Raw genomic sequence first — 18,141 nt, 5'->3', positions numbered from 1 at the left:
AGAAAATAATGACTGACACATAGATTACAAAATATTAGAATTTAGAATTTTAATTGGTTTCTTTATTGTAATAGCTTTTATCATCTGTATTTGTTTAGAATGTGAATGTACAATTTAAAAACCAAAGGTCCATCAATCAAAACATTTCCCACCTGCTTTTTCTTAAGGGGCTATCTATGTAGTAAACTTAATGAAACCAACATTGTTTTACTACTTGCCCATCATAAAGTGTTACTGGTTCCAGGTGAGTAAGTATTTATAAGCGGCCTTTGAAGATTTAATAGAGGGTTTTAAGTGAGTGGAATACCATATAACGAAAATTTTACATCATAAACCAAACTGAAAGGTAAACTGGCAAAAAATAAATTTGCAAAAATAAAGAGAAACTTAATATACTTAAAAAGAGCTTATATGCGTTAATAAGAAACACTAAAAGCAAACTGGAAGAGAAGGGCAAAGAATAGGAACAGACAACCCACTGAAGAAATTAAAAATGGTTATAAAATTATTTTCATATCACCAGTAATTAAATAATTGGTCTTTAAACAGGAAGATATGATTTTATTTGCAAAATTAGCAATAATTGAAAAAATTGTACAATTGTGCAAAGGTAACCTGTACTTTCATGTGTCCAGAATGGCAGAATGACAAATTGCTTATGTTATGGGTAATTGTTATGAAATATTATTCTGTCATGAATTTTCTTCATTTTTTATATTAAAATCAGAGAAAATCCTAAGTGAAAATAACAGAAATCAAAATTGTATGTCGTGCAGTATGTATCGAATAATTTTAAGACATGTGTAAAAAAAGCCTTGAAGAAAAGCACCAACATTGCAAGGAGTTTTCTGGGACTTTAGGTGATCTTGTATGTCTTCTTCACTACTGTGTGTTTTCAGAAATTACTGTGATGACATTGTTTTGAAGTTCTGTTCTTCGCCCTCCTCCTTCCACCATGTAAACATGTACCACATGCACATGCTGGAGGGAACGGGGGGATTTTGTGATCTCCATGTCTCCTTGCCCCCACACTTCTTTTTTTTTCTTTTTCTTTTTCCTTTTTTTTTTTTTTTTTTGCCTAGACAACCCAAAGGCCTAAAGCAACAAAATGCAGAAGCAGCCCTTGGGTTTGGGAGTGTTAGTATGAAGACTGGCTTTCAAAACCTAGTATTGCTGATGGTCATAGCAACCTGAATTTGGGGGGTCCAGTCCTAATTTTCGAACTTGTGTTTTATTTTGTTGCCACTGAGTAGACCCAGTGTCTTTCAATTTTTGATTTAGAAATAAGTCATAGTTTTTTGTCCCTAAAGAGTATATTTTAGATGCTTCGGGAAGATCTTCTTCACTGAACTTATAAATTATAACTGGCTCAGAAGATTATCTTTCTACAATTAGAAACAAGACCTAAAATGCAGCTGGAAGAGGTAACATACCTCCTGTGACTGTGAGCAAGGAACAAGGACCCCAGGCATTTTGTCTTCAGGCCCCAATTAGCAAGACATCATTCTTCATGAGTTTAATATACCCACAATCATAATTACAAATCTTGACATTTAGATGCTCCCAAAGTCAACACCCATCTCAGCAGGGTTAGCCACATTATCACTAGTTAGGGAGATGTAGAGCAATCAGAAGCTAAAGGAAAAGGTTAGCTCTACCACTCAGATGGAAGGGGCTCAGTAACTAAACCCACCTGCAATTGCAGTGTTAATTTTTTTTTAAATATCAGCTTCAAAGCCTGTCACCCATGACAAGGAAGATCTGAATCTAAATGGAATGTTTAAGAGAAGTGCTTCCTCGTCCCTCAATCAGGCTGTACACTGACCTTTCCGTGGTCTCTACCAGTTGCTCAGCTGTCATGAAATGCTGGGGAGGGTAGAACATCATTGGACCTGTCATGAGGTCAGTCTGCTCGTGCTCAGGCCAATTTGCTAAATGTGTCCATGCTAAAGAGAGTGCTCCCTAACCAGTCTGATGGAATGTACTACCAATTAATCACCAGCTAATTTCCAGGGAGTTGTGGCCTTTCTTTTATATTCGTAGTCCACTCACCGCTTTACCTGTCCATGGAGGATCGCAGGCCTGGAATATGAGGTCACTTCAGGGACATATGAAGCTGCTGAAACTTGTGTTTCAGGCTACCAGGGTGACAGGCTAGGGGATGTCTGTCTCAGGCCAGCAGTGATCTATTTTGGTTAGAAAGTTCTGCGTGGTTTGTAACCCCTAAAGATACTGCATACAGCTCAAGTGCATGCAAAAGACATTCTCTTTTAGAAAATTTTAATGATATGTTAAGATCTCATTGTTTTTTTCTATCAACCTATCAATTCTTTATCTGTCTTTAGAAGGTGGTGGCTTTGTCATTATTCTCTGCAGAGGTTTATTATCTGAGAGGTGTTGTCTTAAAAGCAGAAAGGTTTCTTTTTTTCTTTTACAAAATAGACTGCTCTATTTGTAGCCAAGTCTCATAAATTAAAATACTTGTCAAAATAAATGAATAGTATGTTTGTTATATTCATGACTTAAAATCACATTTGATTGCTTACTCATTAATCCACAAAATTAAGCAATCCACCCTGGATTGCAGTCATTAGTACAAATAAGCAGGGTTCTTCTGACAGTCAGAAGTAATGGAGAACGCTGTACAGAGGTGTTTGTTTCAAAACTAGGTATGTTAATGTGCAAATTCATTTTACAATTTCAAAAGGTTTCCTCTGGAAGGAAGTCAGATACATTAATGTAGTCCACCAGGAAACAAGGTTGAGATCATAAATATACTAAGTGGATTTTAGATGGAGGAGTTGTAAAATGCAGTTTTGCATTGAACCTTGAGGATGGGCAGAGGCGGTCTTGCCATCTATAGGAGCATACGTGAATGGTAATGGACGTTACTTTTATTCCGAATTGGGTAGAAAATCAGGACGCAGGGAGATGGTGTCCACATGAAAGTGTAGGCATCTATACAAAAGAGGCTTTGCTGTACCTTTTGGATATAGCAGAAAACTTATATCACTCATGTACCTGATCCCCTTCTATCTGCCAACTGCCATACTGGGAACTTGGAACATAAAGTCAATTGTATTTCAATTCCCTCATCTGTAAATGAGGATAAAGGTGTTTTTCTCATGAGGTTTCTTATGAGTATGAAATAAAATAATATATGCAAGCACATTGAACAGTATCTAGCACATGGTGAGGGCTATATAAGTATTTATTAAACATAAAATTTTAATGATGTGAACCCTTGATTTCAAGTAGCTTACAGTTTGCTTATAGACAGAGGCAAGAAAATCAAGGATCTTTGTGCCCTGTGACCAGTGATGATAAATACATGGACACAGTATTGTAGAAATACCACAGAACCTGGTCAAGGGCCTCATCTGGGAGGCTTGAACTTCATTTTGAAAGTGAGGAGAATATATAATGAAGAATTTTAAGCTGGAGCAAAACCATGCCAGATCCACGTAATGGAAAGACCACTTTGTCAATAGTGTTGTAAATGTCAGGGTACTGGACTGGAACCCAGAAGTGAACTGAAGCCCTTGGAGTGGATATGTGAGGACCTGGCCAGAGGCACTGTGTCTCTGCAGAGAGAAATCTTCCTGAGATTCCAATAAGTTATGTCCCTCAAGGATCTATTGACATACCTCTGGATAGCTGTGGTAGCGCTGAGCATTGGCTAAGAGATTACCAAAGGATGTATTTCTGAGACATTTACTGCTTTGGTTTGGATAAAAAAATAGAAATTGTAGGGAAGCAGGGAAAATAAAACTGAACCTGTGAAACAAAATTCAGCCTGGTTGTTACAACATTGTAATTGTATGTATGCTTTATTATTTACAAAATATTTTTCCACATGTTCTTTTGTTTTCTAGTGTCAGATATACTTTAAATAAAATATTCTTTCAAATATTCAGGTTAGATGTGTGTGATTTAGATAAGACTCATCTGATGAAAAAGCCAATTGTGTGTGTATGTGTCCATGCATTTTAAAACATGCCAACTTGTGTCTTCATCTCTAATCATGTACACTCTCTCGAGACCTTCAGAGCCCTTGGGATTGAATAAAATTCAGGAACCATCTAGTGAGACACTGGGTAAATGGTAGGCAAGCCACTCAGTGGGTTGGCGTCATCTTTGAGGATTTCCAGTCAGTGTAACCCAAATATCTTCCACTTTTTCATGTCCGCTATTTTTAACATGTGTAATATAGTGGAAATATTATTGACAAGGCAGGTGTGGTGAGTTTTTAAACTTTCTGACACTGTGTTTTCCTGGTGATGCTGGAGGCCTCTCCCGGCATCTGTATGTGTTTGTTTTTCCTGCAGCTCACCCTAGGGTCTGCTGGGATTAGGACTTGGTGGCTGGGAGCTGACCTCCATGGACCCTTTGTCTGACCACCGCTGTGGATGATGAAGGGCACAGAGGACAGGGCTCCTCAGGCTTCCCCTGTGTGTATTACACATGAGTTGTGAATGTCGTTTCATACACCATGAGCTGTAAGGAAAGTAAAGAATGCCGTAAAAACAAACTCAAGAGGCTCTCGAACTTGTCAAATAACACAATGTCTTTGAAATTTAATTCAAGTCAGTCAGAAGAAAAATATGATTAAGCATAAAATGTGTTTAATGTATACCTGACTTCTAAGTAACTTACTACATAATTAAAGGAGGTAGATGTATTTTTAGCTGGAATATAGATGGTTTTTAAATAGGTGTATCTTTTGTTATTATGGGACAATTTAAGCCGTTTTCTCTTTAAAAAGTGATAAGGATAAATAGGGTTCTTAGTACAGTTAAATAAATCGTGTTATTTTCTTTAGAATGAAGCTTAAAGCTGTAAAGTTTGTAAAGTTCCCTATTACACATTTTCAATTCAGAGAGGAAATGAAAATTGGTTTTAACTCATTTATTGAATAAAGATTGAACCGTCTGAGATTCAGAGCTGTTACATACTTGCTCTAAAAAATGCTAGATCTGATGGCTAGCATCTGATGAAGATGCTAATGTGAGCCTGCTAATTCTAAAAATTCAGATTAAAATACTTTAGCTTCCTGTCAAAACCCTATGAAGGCAAAGAACCTGTTTTCAAACCTTTGTTTAAAGTGGCATAAAATTAGCTCGCATAGCCAATTGTTATTTAGTTACAAGCAGATGCATACATTTAAATGAAATTCTGCAGCGTTTCACTGTCTTCCCAAAGGTGATAATGTGTTTTCCTCTACTTGTGAAATTGTTGTAATTTCAGTCTTACTTAGATTTAATTGTGTTTATTAAGATTTGAGACAAATGATTCCAATTTTTATTTCGTAGGATACTGTTGTTTTCTTTGTCTTTTAATTTTACTTGATAGTTATTGGTAACACGAATATGTATGAAACAGTACAAATAGCAGTATGTTGTTAAATTCAACAGATTAACCCAAAGAACTCAATATGGAAAATAAGCATTTCTTAAGAGTACATTAGTTCACTTGACATGTAATTAAAGTAGAGCCTCACATTTCTCAGTGTAATTACTGATAAAAAATGTGTTTATAAATACAATTTAATATGTTCTATAGACATTCAGATCATTCTTTTTTATTCCTCATGTAGGCTAAAGATAATAGCATCAGATTATAAAACCCATGCTATAAAAGTGACAGAATACTGTAGGTCGACAAGGAAGAAAACCACATCATGAATATTGAAGGACTTTAAAGACACTTCATGGCATTATTATTAAAATATTTACTTCTCAGTGTAAAACCGAAGGCATTGATTGGTATATTGCTTCGAGTTATGGTAGAAATGAAACAGACAGCACAAACCGTGTATTGCTGGGTGGAAGAGCAGCGTGGCATGTCTAAAGGTTGTGTGTTCTCGTGTGATGAAGAGCAAGAAAAAAGAAGAAAAACAAAAATTACCTATTTGATGTGTTTGATCTTGGTGCTTTCTCTGTTCCTCTGTCAATCCTGTGATGAAGAGATTAAAGGGAGGCAACAAAGTGAAAGCAGAATAGGGGTAAACAAGTCAAGTGGGACTCAGTCTGGGAGCTGGGGAATGTTTGCTATGGTAAGAAGAGGAATTAACATGTAACCTTCCACATGTCCCAGGCTCTGTGCTAAGCATGTAAGCGTGTTAGGGATATTATTAAGGAAATTAATATTCTACCCTCGCCCCACTCTGCTCAATACCCACACGCGCACACACACACTTTCTCTGGTGATATTGATTGTAATAGCCTTATTGTTTGAGTATAAAAAGAAGTCTGAGTCCTTGAAGAGATATTGATGGTGTGAAATTGCAGAGAAAACATGGCTCTTTAGATCAAGTGTATTTTTCAGGGTCATGGATGTTGTAAATTATCCAAAGCTCTTTTATTTCTTTTTGATCTTTGAGGTTTTTTGTTATTGTTGTTGTTGACTTTCTGTTATTTTAACTTTTACAAGTAAATATAAAAAATAAAATATTCTCTAAAATAGAGTTTATGGATGATACTTTTTCTAGGCAAATCCTAATTTCAGATGTTTCTTCCAAATGCCACCCGGGGAAGGAGAAGTCGGAAGGTGTTTGTAGATTCTTAAACTAGTGCCTGATGGTTGAACTGGGGACATCAGCAGCAGCGGCAGTTGAGATACAGTTATCGAAGATAATCTGTACATACCTCATTAATGTTTTTTTATTTTCATGTGTTTTTCTGTCCTATATATAAAGTTAGCTGTGTTCCTAAGAAATACACTCCACTATGATCTCTCAAACAGTGGTACAGAACACATAAGATAATCATTGTACATTTTCCCGATGCCTTAAATTTAGTAGCAGTTAACGAGAAAATATTTTCGTATTAAAACAAGCACAGACATCTGGTGGAGTGCAAAATGCAAAATTTACATGACTTTGTAAACTAAAGCTAAGCACTTTAATTTTGTGCTCATGGCTGGCAATTCAGGTTATATGCCTCCACTCCCCTGGAGGTTTATTCACATTCGTTTTTAAGCTACTTAGGGAGACATGTCTTGAAGCTTCACACCAGATACATCAAAGGGGCATATTGGAAGAAAAGCGGACAAGGCAGTGTCTGGGGTCTAACTGCCAAGTCCGCACCCCCTCTCCATCCACTACCCACTCCTGCCCAGTATTTTCACTCATTCACAGAAGAAATAAGCAGATTCTCCTTTTTGAAAAAGAGCCTGAAAAGGAAAGAAAAGATTTAAAATCTTCATTTTAGGAGGATGATGCGGCAGAAGCAACTTCCCTCAGTTTTGAAAAGAAAATGAAGAATTTCTCCCCCATAATTTTAAAACCAAAAAGAATAATAATGATGTTGACACTTTTGAGTATCAATGGATTATTTATACTCATTCTTTTTTTAACTCAATTTTAATGTCTTTTAAAAATATGAAAAATCCAGTATCTTTATTTTGTTATGTTTGGTTTTAGTATCTGCTTTTATCTCATTTCACTCATTTTATTTCAACAAATATATGTTTGGATGTTTATTATGTCATAGTCACTGTTCTAGACAATGGAGATATAGCAAACAATAAAACAGACAAAAATCACTGTCTTCTTTGAGCTTACATTTTAGTACAATGGGGAAACGGAATAAAATAGGACAAAAAAAAATGATATAGCGTTGAGAGAGTGATGAATGCTGTAAAGAAAAACAGAGGAAGGGAGAGTATAGGAAGTCACAGAGATGCTACAGTTTAGATCATGTGGCTAGTGAAAGCCTGGCATTTGAATAAAGATCTGAAGAATGGAGGAACAGGTCACGTGGGTATTTGGTAGAAGACTATTTCAGACAGAGAGAAAAGCAAATGCAAAGACACAGAGCCAGGTGCAAAGAAGATAGGATAGCTGGATAGAATCCTGAGGATAAGAGAAAGGATAGTCAGAACGTGAGGTCAGGAACATATCCTGGATCCCATTGCTATAGAGACCGTTACAAGAACTTGGGCTTTACTTAGGAATATTACTCAGCTGTAAAAAAAAAAAAAAAAAAGAAAGAAAGAAAATCTTGCCAAGTGTGACAACATGGATGGACCTAGAAGGTATTATGCTAAATGAAATAAGTCAGAGAAAAATAAATGCCATATAATTTCACTTATATATGGAATCTAAAAAACAAACAAAATAAACAAACACAATAAAAACAATCTCATAGACACACAAAATGTTGACAGTTGCCTGATAGGAAGGAGTTGGGGGGGGGTGGGTGAAAAGGAGGAAGGGAGTACTATGTACAAATTGCCAGGTGTAAAAACAGTCACAGGGATGTAAAGTACAGCATAAGGAATATAGTCGCTACTATCGTAATAACTTCATACGATGTCAGATGGGAGTAGACTTATCACAGTGAACACTTCTTAAGTTATATAATAGTTCAATCACTGTGTTGTACACCTGAAACTAACATAATATTGCATGCCAAATGTAATCGAAAAATGAAACATTTAAATAAATAATAAAAAAGAGACTGTATTGTCCTGGAAGGCAAGTGAAGAAAGTAATTTAAAGAGTGGTGATACACTGTGTCCTAAAGCCAAGCCAGAAGAGAGACTTTGGGTTGATCAATCTTCAGATTGTTTTTTACCTTGATAAGAGTAGTTTCATTGGAGTAAAGGAGTGAGAGCCTGACTAGAGTGGCTTCGGGGGGGGGGGGAGGGGGAGAGATTGGAAACTGCTTTGTCCACAGCTCTTTCAAATTTTACTTTAGAGGGAAGGTAAGAAATGGGGTGGTACCTGTTGGAGTAAGTGAGTCCTGAGAAGGCTGTTTTGTTGTTTTTTGGGGTGGGAGAATGAATAGCATATTGTAGACTAATCTTTCTATGCCTATCTGGGGATCAGATACCCAATTATTGGTAGCAATCAGTGGGGACAGGAGTTTTGATTGGAATTAAAGGCTGTGTGAACAGATCATTTTGCATGATGAGGTCTGTAGAAAATGTCAGTGTTGCACTGGGTGACATGAGAATACTGGCATCAGAGAAGGAGAACAGAAGGGGCACCAGAAGACAGACAGGGCATCAGACAGGAAGGCTTCAAAATCCAACATTACCCCTTTGCATTCTGCATAGAGTTTAGGTTACACACAGTCCCCTAAGGGGTCAGTGGAAGTTTAGCCTAGATGAAACCTTAACAACTAATAGAATTTTTTCTTTCATGTGCAACACATCTCTGTAGGAGAGATCTTTTTGAATGGGTTTAAGGCAGGGCAGGGAGACCATTGTCATACCCTGGACACGAAATCAGGATGCCTTCTGCTGAAGGACTAGAACAGTGGTTTCTGTTAATTAACATATCTCTGTCACACCGTCTGCTAGGGACTCTCACCCAGTAATATAGGTGTTCTGATGAATCAAGTTATCTAGCTAACGAGCACGTATAACATATGGTTTAAATTAATTATCAATGTTGGAACAAGTGTAATTCTGTGTGTATCGTACATGTGGAGATGAAGCCTGGGTAGAGAGTCTCATCGGCCAATACCTGTCATGCCAGTGACTTGGGCACCACAGATTCAGGAACTGGTACTCTTCTTTCCAGGTTTAGAGTCTTTATTTCATCTGTTCAGGTCTTCACCCCTATATTCAGAGTGGGCTATGCAGAGATAATTCCTGTCAATCATATGGTTGGGAGACAGATTAAGCCATTGCCCGAAGAGATCATGAGAGTCGAGTGTCCTCCAGATCTCACTGTCATCGTCTGGGAAGAGTCATATGTTGCCTGTATCTCCAAAGAGTAGAGTTCACATTCTTTAGGACACAACATCCTCACGGACAGCTATAGATATTTCACAATGTAGCTTCTCTTCCAGTTTTCTTCTTAGAACATGGTTACAGTGTAGTCAGATACACTGGATTGGAAATTAAAATTAGGTTAGATTCTAGTACCAAATGCTTTTTAGTTGTTTCTTTGGGGAAAACAATCTCCAAATAACTCTGTCTCCCATTTAATAAATCAATATAATATTGTTATGACATACTTTATAAATGTGTGTGGATATAACAGTATGGCAAACAGTAAGGTATCTTAAGAAAAACATGTTATGTAATAGCCATAGATAAGATCTTGTGTTATACTTTGGATTAGTATTTTTTTTCTTTGCTCCAATATTTAAGGCACATAAAATATATTGAGAGTTAAGGATGTAGTAACTGGAAAAAGTAAGGAATTCTCTTAACTTATACAAAACTATTCATAGTATCAGTAAAATAAGCCATTTTGCTTAGGTGATTGGTGTATTAAAATAAATGTCACTAATATGCGTTAGAACTCACCAGTATGTAAAGTTGAAATTGTAATTACGTCACAGAAATAGTGATGAAAATAACACTTCTACCACATTTTAAAAATTAATTTTATTTTCCTTTATAAGATTTAAAGTGTTAAATTCATCACTTTTGCCAGATAATTAGAAAGATATAGTTCTACTGATTATTTTTATGCTAGAATTATATTTCATTATTAATCCATTTAAGTCTTCTCTCAAATCAGTTTATCAGGGCTGCCAATTAAAAATAGAAAACGTATGTGCCCCATTTTAAGAATTAAAAATAATGCCTTGGGAATAGCATCTCTTTTCTGTGGTGAGAGGATTGTTGGATTTTCCAATTAAACAAGTCTCCGTACTGGAAATGAGTAGTCAATTATGAACATTATTTTTGAATAGCCAATTTGCATATCCCTAATTGTATTCATTTCTTTTGAAACACTGAACTTGGAGTTTATGATGTTTTCATTGATTACTTTTGTGCATGTGTCATTAATACTATTGCCAGCAAGGTGCCCCGATGAATGAGGCTTCGAGTGTTTTCCTGAGTAAATGATTGAATAATAAATAGGTTTGTTTTATTTAGTGAATGAAAAATACAGAGACTTACTAGCAGTTTTCAGATTTGCACATACAGCACTTGAATGAGTTGACAGTAGCATCCCTGCAATGCCAGTTGTACTCACGTTTGGACTTTTCCACATCAGTGATACGGGGCATTTGAGATTCCTTGATGGTGGTACTGTCTGCTAGCCAAATATGTAGCTTAGCTGGGCTGCCTTCACTCTTTGTACAGCAGTGTTTGCACAATTAATGGAATATTTTATGATATTTTGCCCTAATTTTATGAAAAATGACGTGGAAATAGATAATCAAACATTTTATATTAGTGACAAGAAGCATAGTTTTCATTTGTAAGAAAATTGAGATGAAGTCAGAAATAATTTGGTGAAAACTGCTGATGTTTATTCTCATTGGACTTGGCATTCATTGGACTTAAACCAGTCAACATCGAGTCAGTCATGAGGGAAAAGAACAAAACTAAAGGCATGTATAAAAATGGGTTATCTCCGTGTACAGGATAAACCCACATTTCATGTAAATATGCACTACGTGTTTATCAATTTATGATGATTGTGTCTGAAAGGAAAAACATAATTCTGGGTTTCATAATGTTTGTTGTTTCACTTCTGCATATTCAACTTTTATTTTGGGGAATACTTTTGAAAGAGATACTGAAGTCTTTTTTTTAGGCATATTAGAAAAGGTGGTGAGGGGAGGAGGCAGCCATTTCATTCCTTCAAGAGAATTAACCAAAACTGATTCTCCAATTCAAGAATAAACAAACAAACCATTAACTATTTCCTGGCCATGGTACTTTTAGACATAATATTGAATTAAGAGTTGTGGGTACAGTAACATTAAAGTTTTAAGTTTTCAGAGGCCATTTTCTTTAAAATCAAATAAAGATCACCATCAGCTAGATACAGTATCTGGATGATATGCGTGCCCTACGAAGTAATTAGTGTTGTTGGATTTGTTTGCAGCTGATTGCTGTGTTTGACGAACAAGAACCACTCCACAAGATTGAGAGCCCCAGTGGAAACCCTGCAGGTCGGCAGAGCCCAGAGGCTTTTGAGACAGAAGTGGCTGCCCAACTGGCTGCGTTTAAACCAATTGGTGGGGAGATTGAAGTAACCCCTTCTGCTCTGAAATTAGGTACGTGTATTTTTTGTGGTATGTTTTTCATCTGGTTAATATACATCACCTTGCTGACTATGAGTTGCTTCTACTTTATGATTTATCCTGTATCTTCCTTTAAAAAAAAAAAACTGGTTTGTCTTTTTTTAGATTATTTTTATGTAGCTCTTTGTAGCTGTTGTAGCTCAGGCAAGTGGTTGCAGTTTTTTGTTTGTTTGTTTTTTTCCTTGAATTACACATGAGTCTGAATCTGAGTTGTGTGCCCCTGAGCTATCAAAGGGAAGGATTTGGACTGTAAGTCCCTGAAAAGTAGTTTGGACAAAGCTAAGGGTGATCAAGAAACTAAGACTAGAAATAAAGGTCACTTCCTGTTTTTCCCCTTAAACTACATATCTTAGAGTTTGGGGAAAACATTTTAATGTTAGTTTCTAATTCTGTCCTACTGATTTATTCAAACCAGAATAACTCACTCAGTAATTTTACTCAGAATTATTTTTTGTTACATTTGTTTTGAAGGTGTGGATAGAAAGAGAAAATAAACATTCTTCTAAAGTTTCAGTGAATTTACAACTCTAAGAGAAATAATGTGTTAGATTTTGATGACACTTTTGAGAGATAAATTTAGGTCAGTTTAACAGCATGAAGTTTTTGAAAAATAGTATTTTGATACTTAAAATAATTTTTTTATTCCTGTTGAATGTATGCATACATTTTGAGACAGCTCTAAGCACCTGCTATAGGTTAATTCTCAAGCTAGAAGAACAGAGGTGTTTTCCACTTGGCAAAGGGCACCTTATTCTTTTTAAAGCAAAACATATGCTTAAAATTGTAAAAACTACTAGTTTGTTTTCCATTTGAAACAAAATATATATTGTCAATTTTATTTTATGTACCACAATACTGAATATCCGTTTTTTTGCGCTAATTTTATGGAAAGCATCTGTAGTACCCCTTTTAGGATAAGCCAAGTGGAAATTAATGACCTACAGTCTTTATGATTTTCCTCTGTCTTTTGGAAAGCGAGCTGCTGAAGCAGTCTGCTGGAACGCGGACATTGAGGGGCTTCGTGGCAGCTTTTCTTCATCTGGAGGGAGGCTTGTGGCTTCAACAACCTCACAGCCCTATAATTCATTTGCATAATGGATGCCTTTTTATCCATTATGCAAATGGATGGGAGGAAAATTAGGCAATAAGGGAAGACGAAAGGAGAAAATTGTTCTTGCTTGTTTTAATATTCTATTTATAAGCAAGCACTGTGGTCTTCAAAATGCTGAACCTCAGAGTACCCCTGTGCCGGGGAACTCGTTTTGACTTTCTTTTTTTCTCTTATGAGCCTTTACAGGGAAAAATGTTTGTTTTTCTTCAGTTTTTTTTTCTTTCAGTTTCTTTTGTTGAACCATCTAAGCAATATAACATTAAATGCAGGAAGAAAAGTAAGTTGAGATTTCTCTTCTTTTATAGTGGACTTTCTATTTCTTCAGTACTGATTTTCCGGTAAGACAGAGATAGAGAATAATGTTTATTAAATGGCGAGTACACTCTAGGCACTGAATCCAAGGCACCAAGCATTCTAAATCCTTTACTCACAACAACTGATTTAAACCTCGTAATACTTAATTGGGTTCTATTATTCCTCTCATTTAAGACATGAGAAGACAGGCACAGAGCAAGACCAGGATTTGAACCCTTGCTGGCTCCAGTTTTGCTATGCACCTCATTTTGGGGGATTTACTTTGCGATTATATATATCAAAATCCTGCTAATGCTTAACTTTTTGGTTTCAAGTCCCATTTCCCCTACTACTCTAGATTAAATGACGAGATGAGCTAACCTTGACTATTAGGCGGCCAGTTATTTGGTCTGACACCATGGCATCATCTCCAGTTCCTCCTTTTTCTTCCCACCATCCCCACTTTCTTCAGCCTTCATGTCCATGACCATCGCAGCAGGCCTGAGCCTTCTCATCAGTCAGACTCTTGCAGAGGCCTCAGACCGACCTCTTTCTTTACAGTGCCTCTTTCTCCAATCCAGAACTGCCTTTCTAAATCATAAATTTGATTACGTAACTCCCCTGTTTAACAACTTCCAATGGCTTCCCTATTGTGTGGAGAACCGTATCCAAACTCGTTAGCAAGCTGATGCAGATGGTTCCTCAGAATTAGCTGAAAGAATTTGGGCAGGGATGAATGATGACAAAATCAACCCTTGTCTACCCTCATGGTTCCATCAGATTGAGTACTTGTCATATCTGGAACTTTAAAAACAAAGAACAAAAAACATTTATATCGAGTTTCTCAGAGAAATTAAAGAAGGAAGCAACACAACCAGCTTGGGTTTCTTTCTGTCCATTCTGTTTCCTTTTTGCTGCCTTTGGGGCTGGGTGTAGTCACAGGTTGGACATGTGTCATCCCAGGACGGAAGGACACGCATGGCAGCAGACACAAGTTTTGTGACTCTCCCAGGAGTGTAACCCAGTTGTTGTGCTGTCAGCCCACCCTGAGATCCTGTTTCGATGAAGAGTGGGTGGTTAGAGGACAAGTAGCATTAGTGTTCCAGCGATCCATAACAGTGCGCATGTAAAATGCCAGGCAGGGAGCCCCAGCCCTTGATCTTGGCTCCCCACTCAGCTATTCAAGGCCAGTGAAACTGGTCCTACTTCTTATGGGACTCATTCCCCTTGGCTGCTACAGCAGAAACAAGGGCTTATTCTCACTGTTGGTGGTGGGTGTTGTTGTTGTTGTTGTTCTCGAGATCCATTCAAGGAGATGAGGAATTTAATCATTATGAATTCTCCTGCTTGTCTCAGACATAATTTAACAAATATTAGGGATCGATACATTTTTATGATTAGGTCATTTTAATCACTAAAAATTTGTCTTACTGTTATCTGAGATAAAATATACTCAAAGTTCAGTGTAATTTTTATATCTCTTTTCCAACACAAGATAGTCATCAACAGTATTCCGTTAAAAACCAGCATGCATACAGACACAGGTTGGCCCCTCCTGTTCTTTTTTTTTTTAATCTTCCGAGATGAAATACTTATGCACAGAATGTGCAGAAAGTTTACATTCACAGGCTCTTCGTGATCTAGCTACTCCACCTTTGTCCACTTTTATTACTGGCCATTCTTCTGCAGTCCCTTTAACATGAAGCCACCGTGAACCACTTGCTATTCCTCCGAATTGCTACTTTCTTTCAAACCTCTGTGCCTCGGAAACAGTAGGTACTGTTTCCTTGACCCGGCTCATCCCTTTGCCTACTAGGTAAACTTGTATGCACCTTTTAAGGTCAAGCTCAAATACGTTGTTTGTATTGCCTTGTCCACAACTTCAAGATATTGTGATAGGTGTACGATAAATATATGTCTTAGTTCTTTATTCAACAATACAGGGTTACAAAGATGAATCGAAGAAATCTACTGACCTAAAAGGATTTATAGTCTTATACCATATAAGCTAATGAGGTATATATTTTTAATTTGAAGAAGAGTTTTAAATCAAGTGAGCAACCACATAATTTCAATGTCATTCATCTAAATTATTTCCTACCATTTATTTTCTAATAGATTTTCTAATGTAATGCTAAATGATTAAGTCCTGACTCACCCTTAACTAGCAAGTCATCCTAACACCTTAAGATTCTGTTTCCGAAATTGGTTAATATTTTTTAATGTGTAGCTTGGAGGTTTCTAAAAAATCGATTTAAAAGAAGAGACATGGTGAGACAAACACCAGGTAGAATGGCAAAGAATCATATTCATAGAGTACATTTGGACTTTAAAATCGCCTAGTTCAAGAGTTTTCTAAGTCTTCTTTGTGGAACTCTATGGTATTTCTTAACATATTTTGTAATTTCAACATATATTTCATTCTAGTTACTTAACAAATAACATTTATTCAGCATTTAAATTCTAGAAACTATTCTAATTCATTCACATTCACTTGCACAAATGGAGTTATTTATGCTAACAGGGAAGAAAGGGATGAGAAGGCTGTGGAGCAGGCAATGGAATCCGAACGCTTTTGAGAATTCCTACAGCAAAGAAGCCCACGTCCACCCCCAAAATTGTTAGCACTCCTTAGAATAACTTTGCTGAAATGCTGGTCTAGAAATAGGGTTCCATAAAATTCCATAATCGTCTAGATATTTTTTTAACAAATGAGCAAATAAAAGCTTAGGGAGTATGCTCTAATATCAATTAAGTAGTTGGTTAAAGAACTGGATTGGAACCTGCATCTCTTGGCTTCTGGTACAGTGCTTTATCAACTACATGGCATTTTTTGAATTAATTATAGATTTCAGTTATCCATGTCTTTTAATACTATATGTGATAAAATAGTACCTCATATCCTTTGGAATTGAGATAGGGTGTAAATTAATAAACAGATACTATGAATAGCTGTAAATCAAAAGCTAATAAGAAAATAAAGATCAGAAAATTAAGATGGAGAAAATTGCTTTTAAATTCTTTAAGTTTCAGAAATGTGTGTGTTCTTACACATCTGCGTGTTTGGGAAGAAATGGCACCAAAACCATTTATGTTAATGGATTCTCAGGTGATTTTTTTTTTTTTTTTTTTTGATATCATGGAGATCGTTGTACTGTTTTTGACATTTCAAGTAACTGCATGTACGGGCTCCATAAATAGGACAAATTAATGAGGACAGTTATTTTGAAGTTCGGAGTAACGAGTCCTTTAACCTTTCCCACACTAGCTCCTATGCTGCCTTTGTGATCAGTGGCATCTGACCTACTGCTGTTCTCCAAAGGCCCTCATGAGGCCATCGCCCAAGGTTGGACCAGTCCTCGTCCCTTGAGAACCAACGATATGGAGCTGGTCCCACATCCTACAGTATTTTATCCAGACAAGTAATTTAGTCTATATCAGAACCACGTTTTTCCAAACAAAACATAAAGTGGGACACATTTGGAATTTTCATAGCAGTGAATAATCACAACCGAGACCATCCAGGACACTTCTGGATGTGTCACTACCCTATCTCCCTGGGCCACAGTGTTCTCGTTTTTAAAATAAACCTTTCTCACTGTTACAGGCTATTTTTATTCCAGGAGAATTTCATTAATACAAAGCTGAATCTGAGTCCGACCCCATGCTCATGTCAGTTTTTCTCCCTTGGCCCCAATCAATTAGTAGTTTTATTTTACACATTTTGATAATTTTTCTCAGTACCTCTTGATTGAAATTTGTTATTTTGGGTTCAAGCTTCCATGAGAAAATATTTCTTTAGTGATAATTATTTTAGCAACTTAATTCAAACAGTATGTCAGGATAAAAAGTACTTTAAACTTGGTGGTTGCCACTCTTGTGATCTATATTACCCATATATAAAGCTATCTGATTAAAGTTTGGAGTTGAAATAGTATTAGCTTTATTCTCCTCTTGTGCGTTAAACTTTGAAGATGAGCTACTTTCTATTTGAAAGTGATTCTTGTTTTTGAGACTTGAAAGCTGAAAGGTGCCTCAGATGCTTTATTGTTTCCATGTGTGTTTGTGCTTCTTCAAAACTAAAATGGAAATTATGATTGTATGTTATAATATAATTATTTTCAAAACACTGAGTTCTTTGCTCTTGATTTTCAGTAGTTCTCAGAAAATATTCTATAGCCATAGATTAGTGTTGGGAATTGTGACTGTTTTCCTCTGATTTCGCGTAATTTACTGCAGAAGGGAAACATATGGGAACATTTGTCTGAATTTCTAACGAAACCAAATCCCTTTATGGCACTGATCTTCAGGAAAAAAATAAAGAAGGGGGAAGTTTATTCCTTTAATTAGGCTGCAGTGTGTAAGTAGCTGCTGTGCCCATAATGTGAGTTTAAATATTGGCATCTGATCCTAGACAAACACTCTCACACCACACACATAGCAGAACTAAACCTCAGGGCTGGGTTGTGCTCCTGCTGGAGCCTTTGAATTCTAACTACAAAGCACACAAGCATGTGAGGGTTCCTTGTTGCTGGAAGCTCTCTGCTGTGGGCTGCGAAACTCAGAGTTGAAATTACTAGGGAACTGAGGTCATTTGCTTGGATGAATCCATAAGTCATAATTTGGTCATTGAGTTTCATCCTATTTGTTTCCTGTTGGGACTGATTATTCAAAAGTTAACAGCTATAGCATGGCTTTCTTTTCTTTTTCTTCCCTGGGAGCCTGGTATTT

The 18,141-nt window shown here is 36.6% G+C and overlaps 1 protein-coding gene across 2 annotated transcripts in view; it reads left to right on the top strand.

Moving 5' to 3' along the window:
* PARD3B (par-3 family cell polarity regulator beta) overlaps nt 1-18,141 on the top strand; it is an 893,411-nt gene that overhangs the window by 341,014 nt on the left and 534,256 nt on the right. For both annotated transcript variants that reach the window (XM_036237191.1, XM_036237192.1), the window contains exon 3: nt 11,807-11,978. In XM_036237191.1, coding sequence (XP_036093084.1) covers nt 11,807-11,978 — 172 coding nt within the window. The remainder of the gene's footprint in view (nt 1-11,806; nt 11,979-18,141) is intronic.

Source organism: Rousettus aegyptiacus, unplaced genomic scaffold, assembly GCF_014176215.1.
Source record: "Rousettus aegyptiacus isolate mRouAeg1 unplaced genomic scaffold, mRouAeg1.p scaffold_m13_p_2, whole genome shotgun sequence".
NCBI lineage: Eukaryota > Metazoa > Chordata > Mammalia > Chiroptera > Pteropodidae > Rousettus > Rousettus aegyptiacus.
Note: the sequence above shows the minus strand (reverse complement) of the source record. Positions and strands in the feature narration are given on the sequence as shown.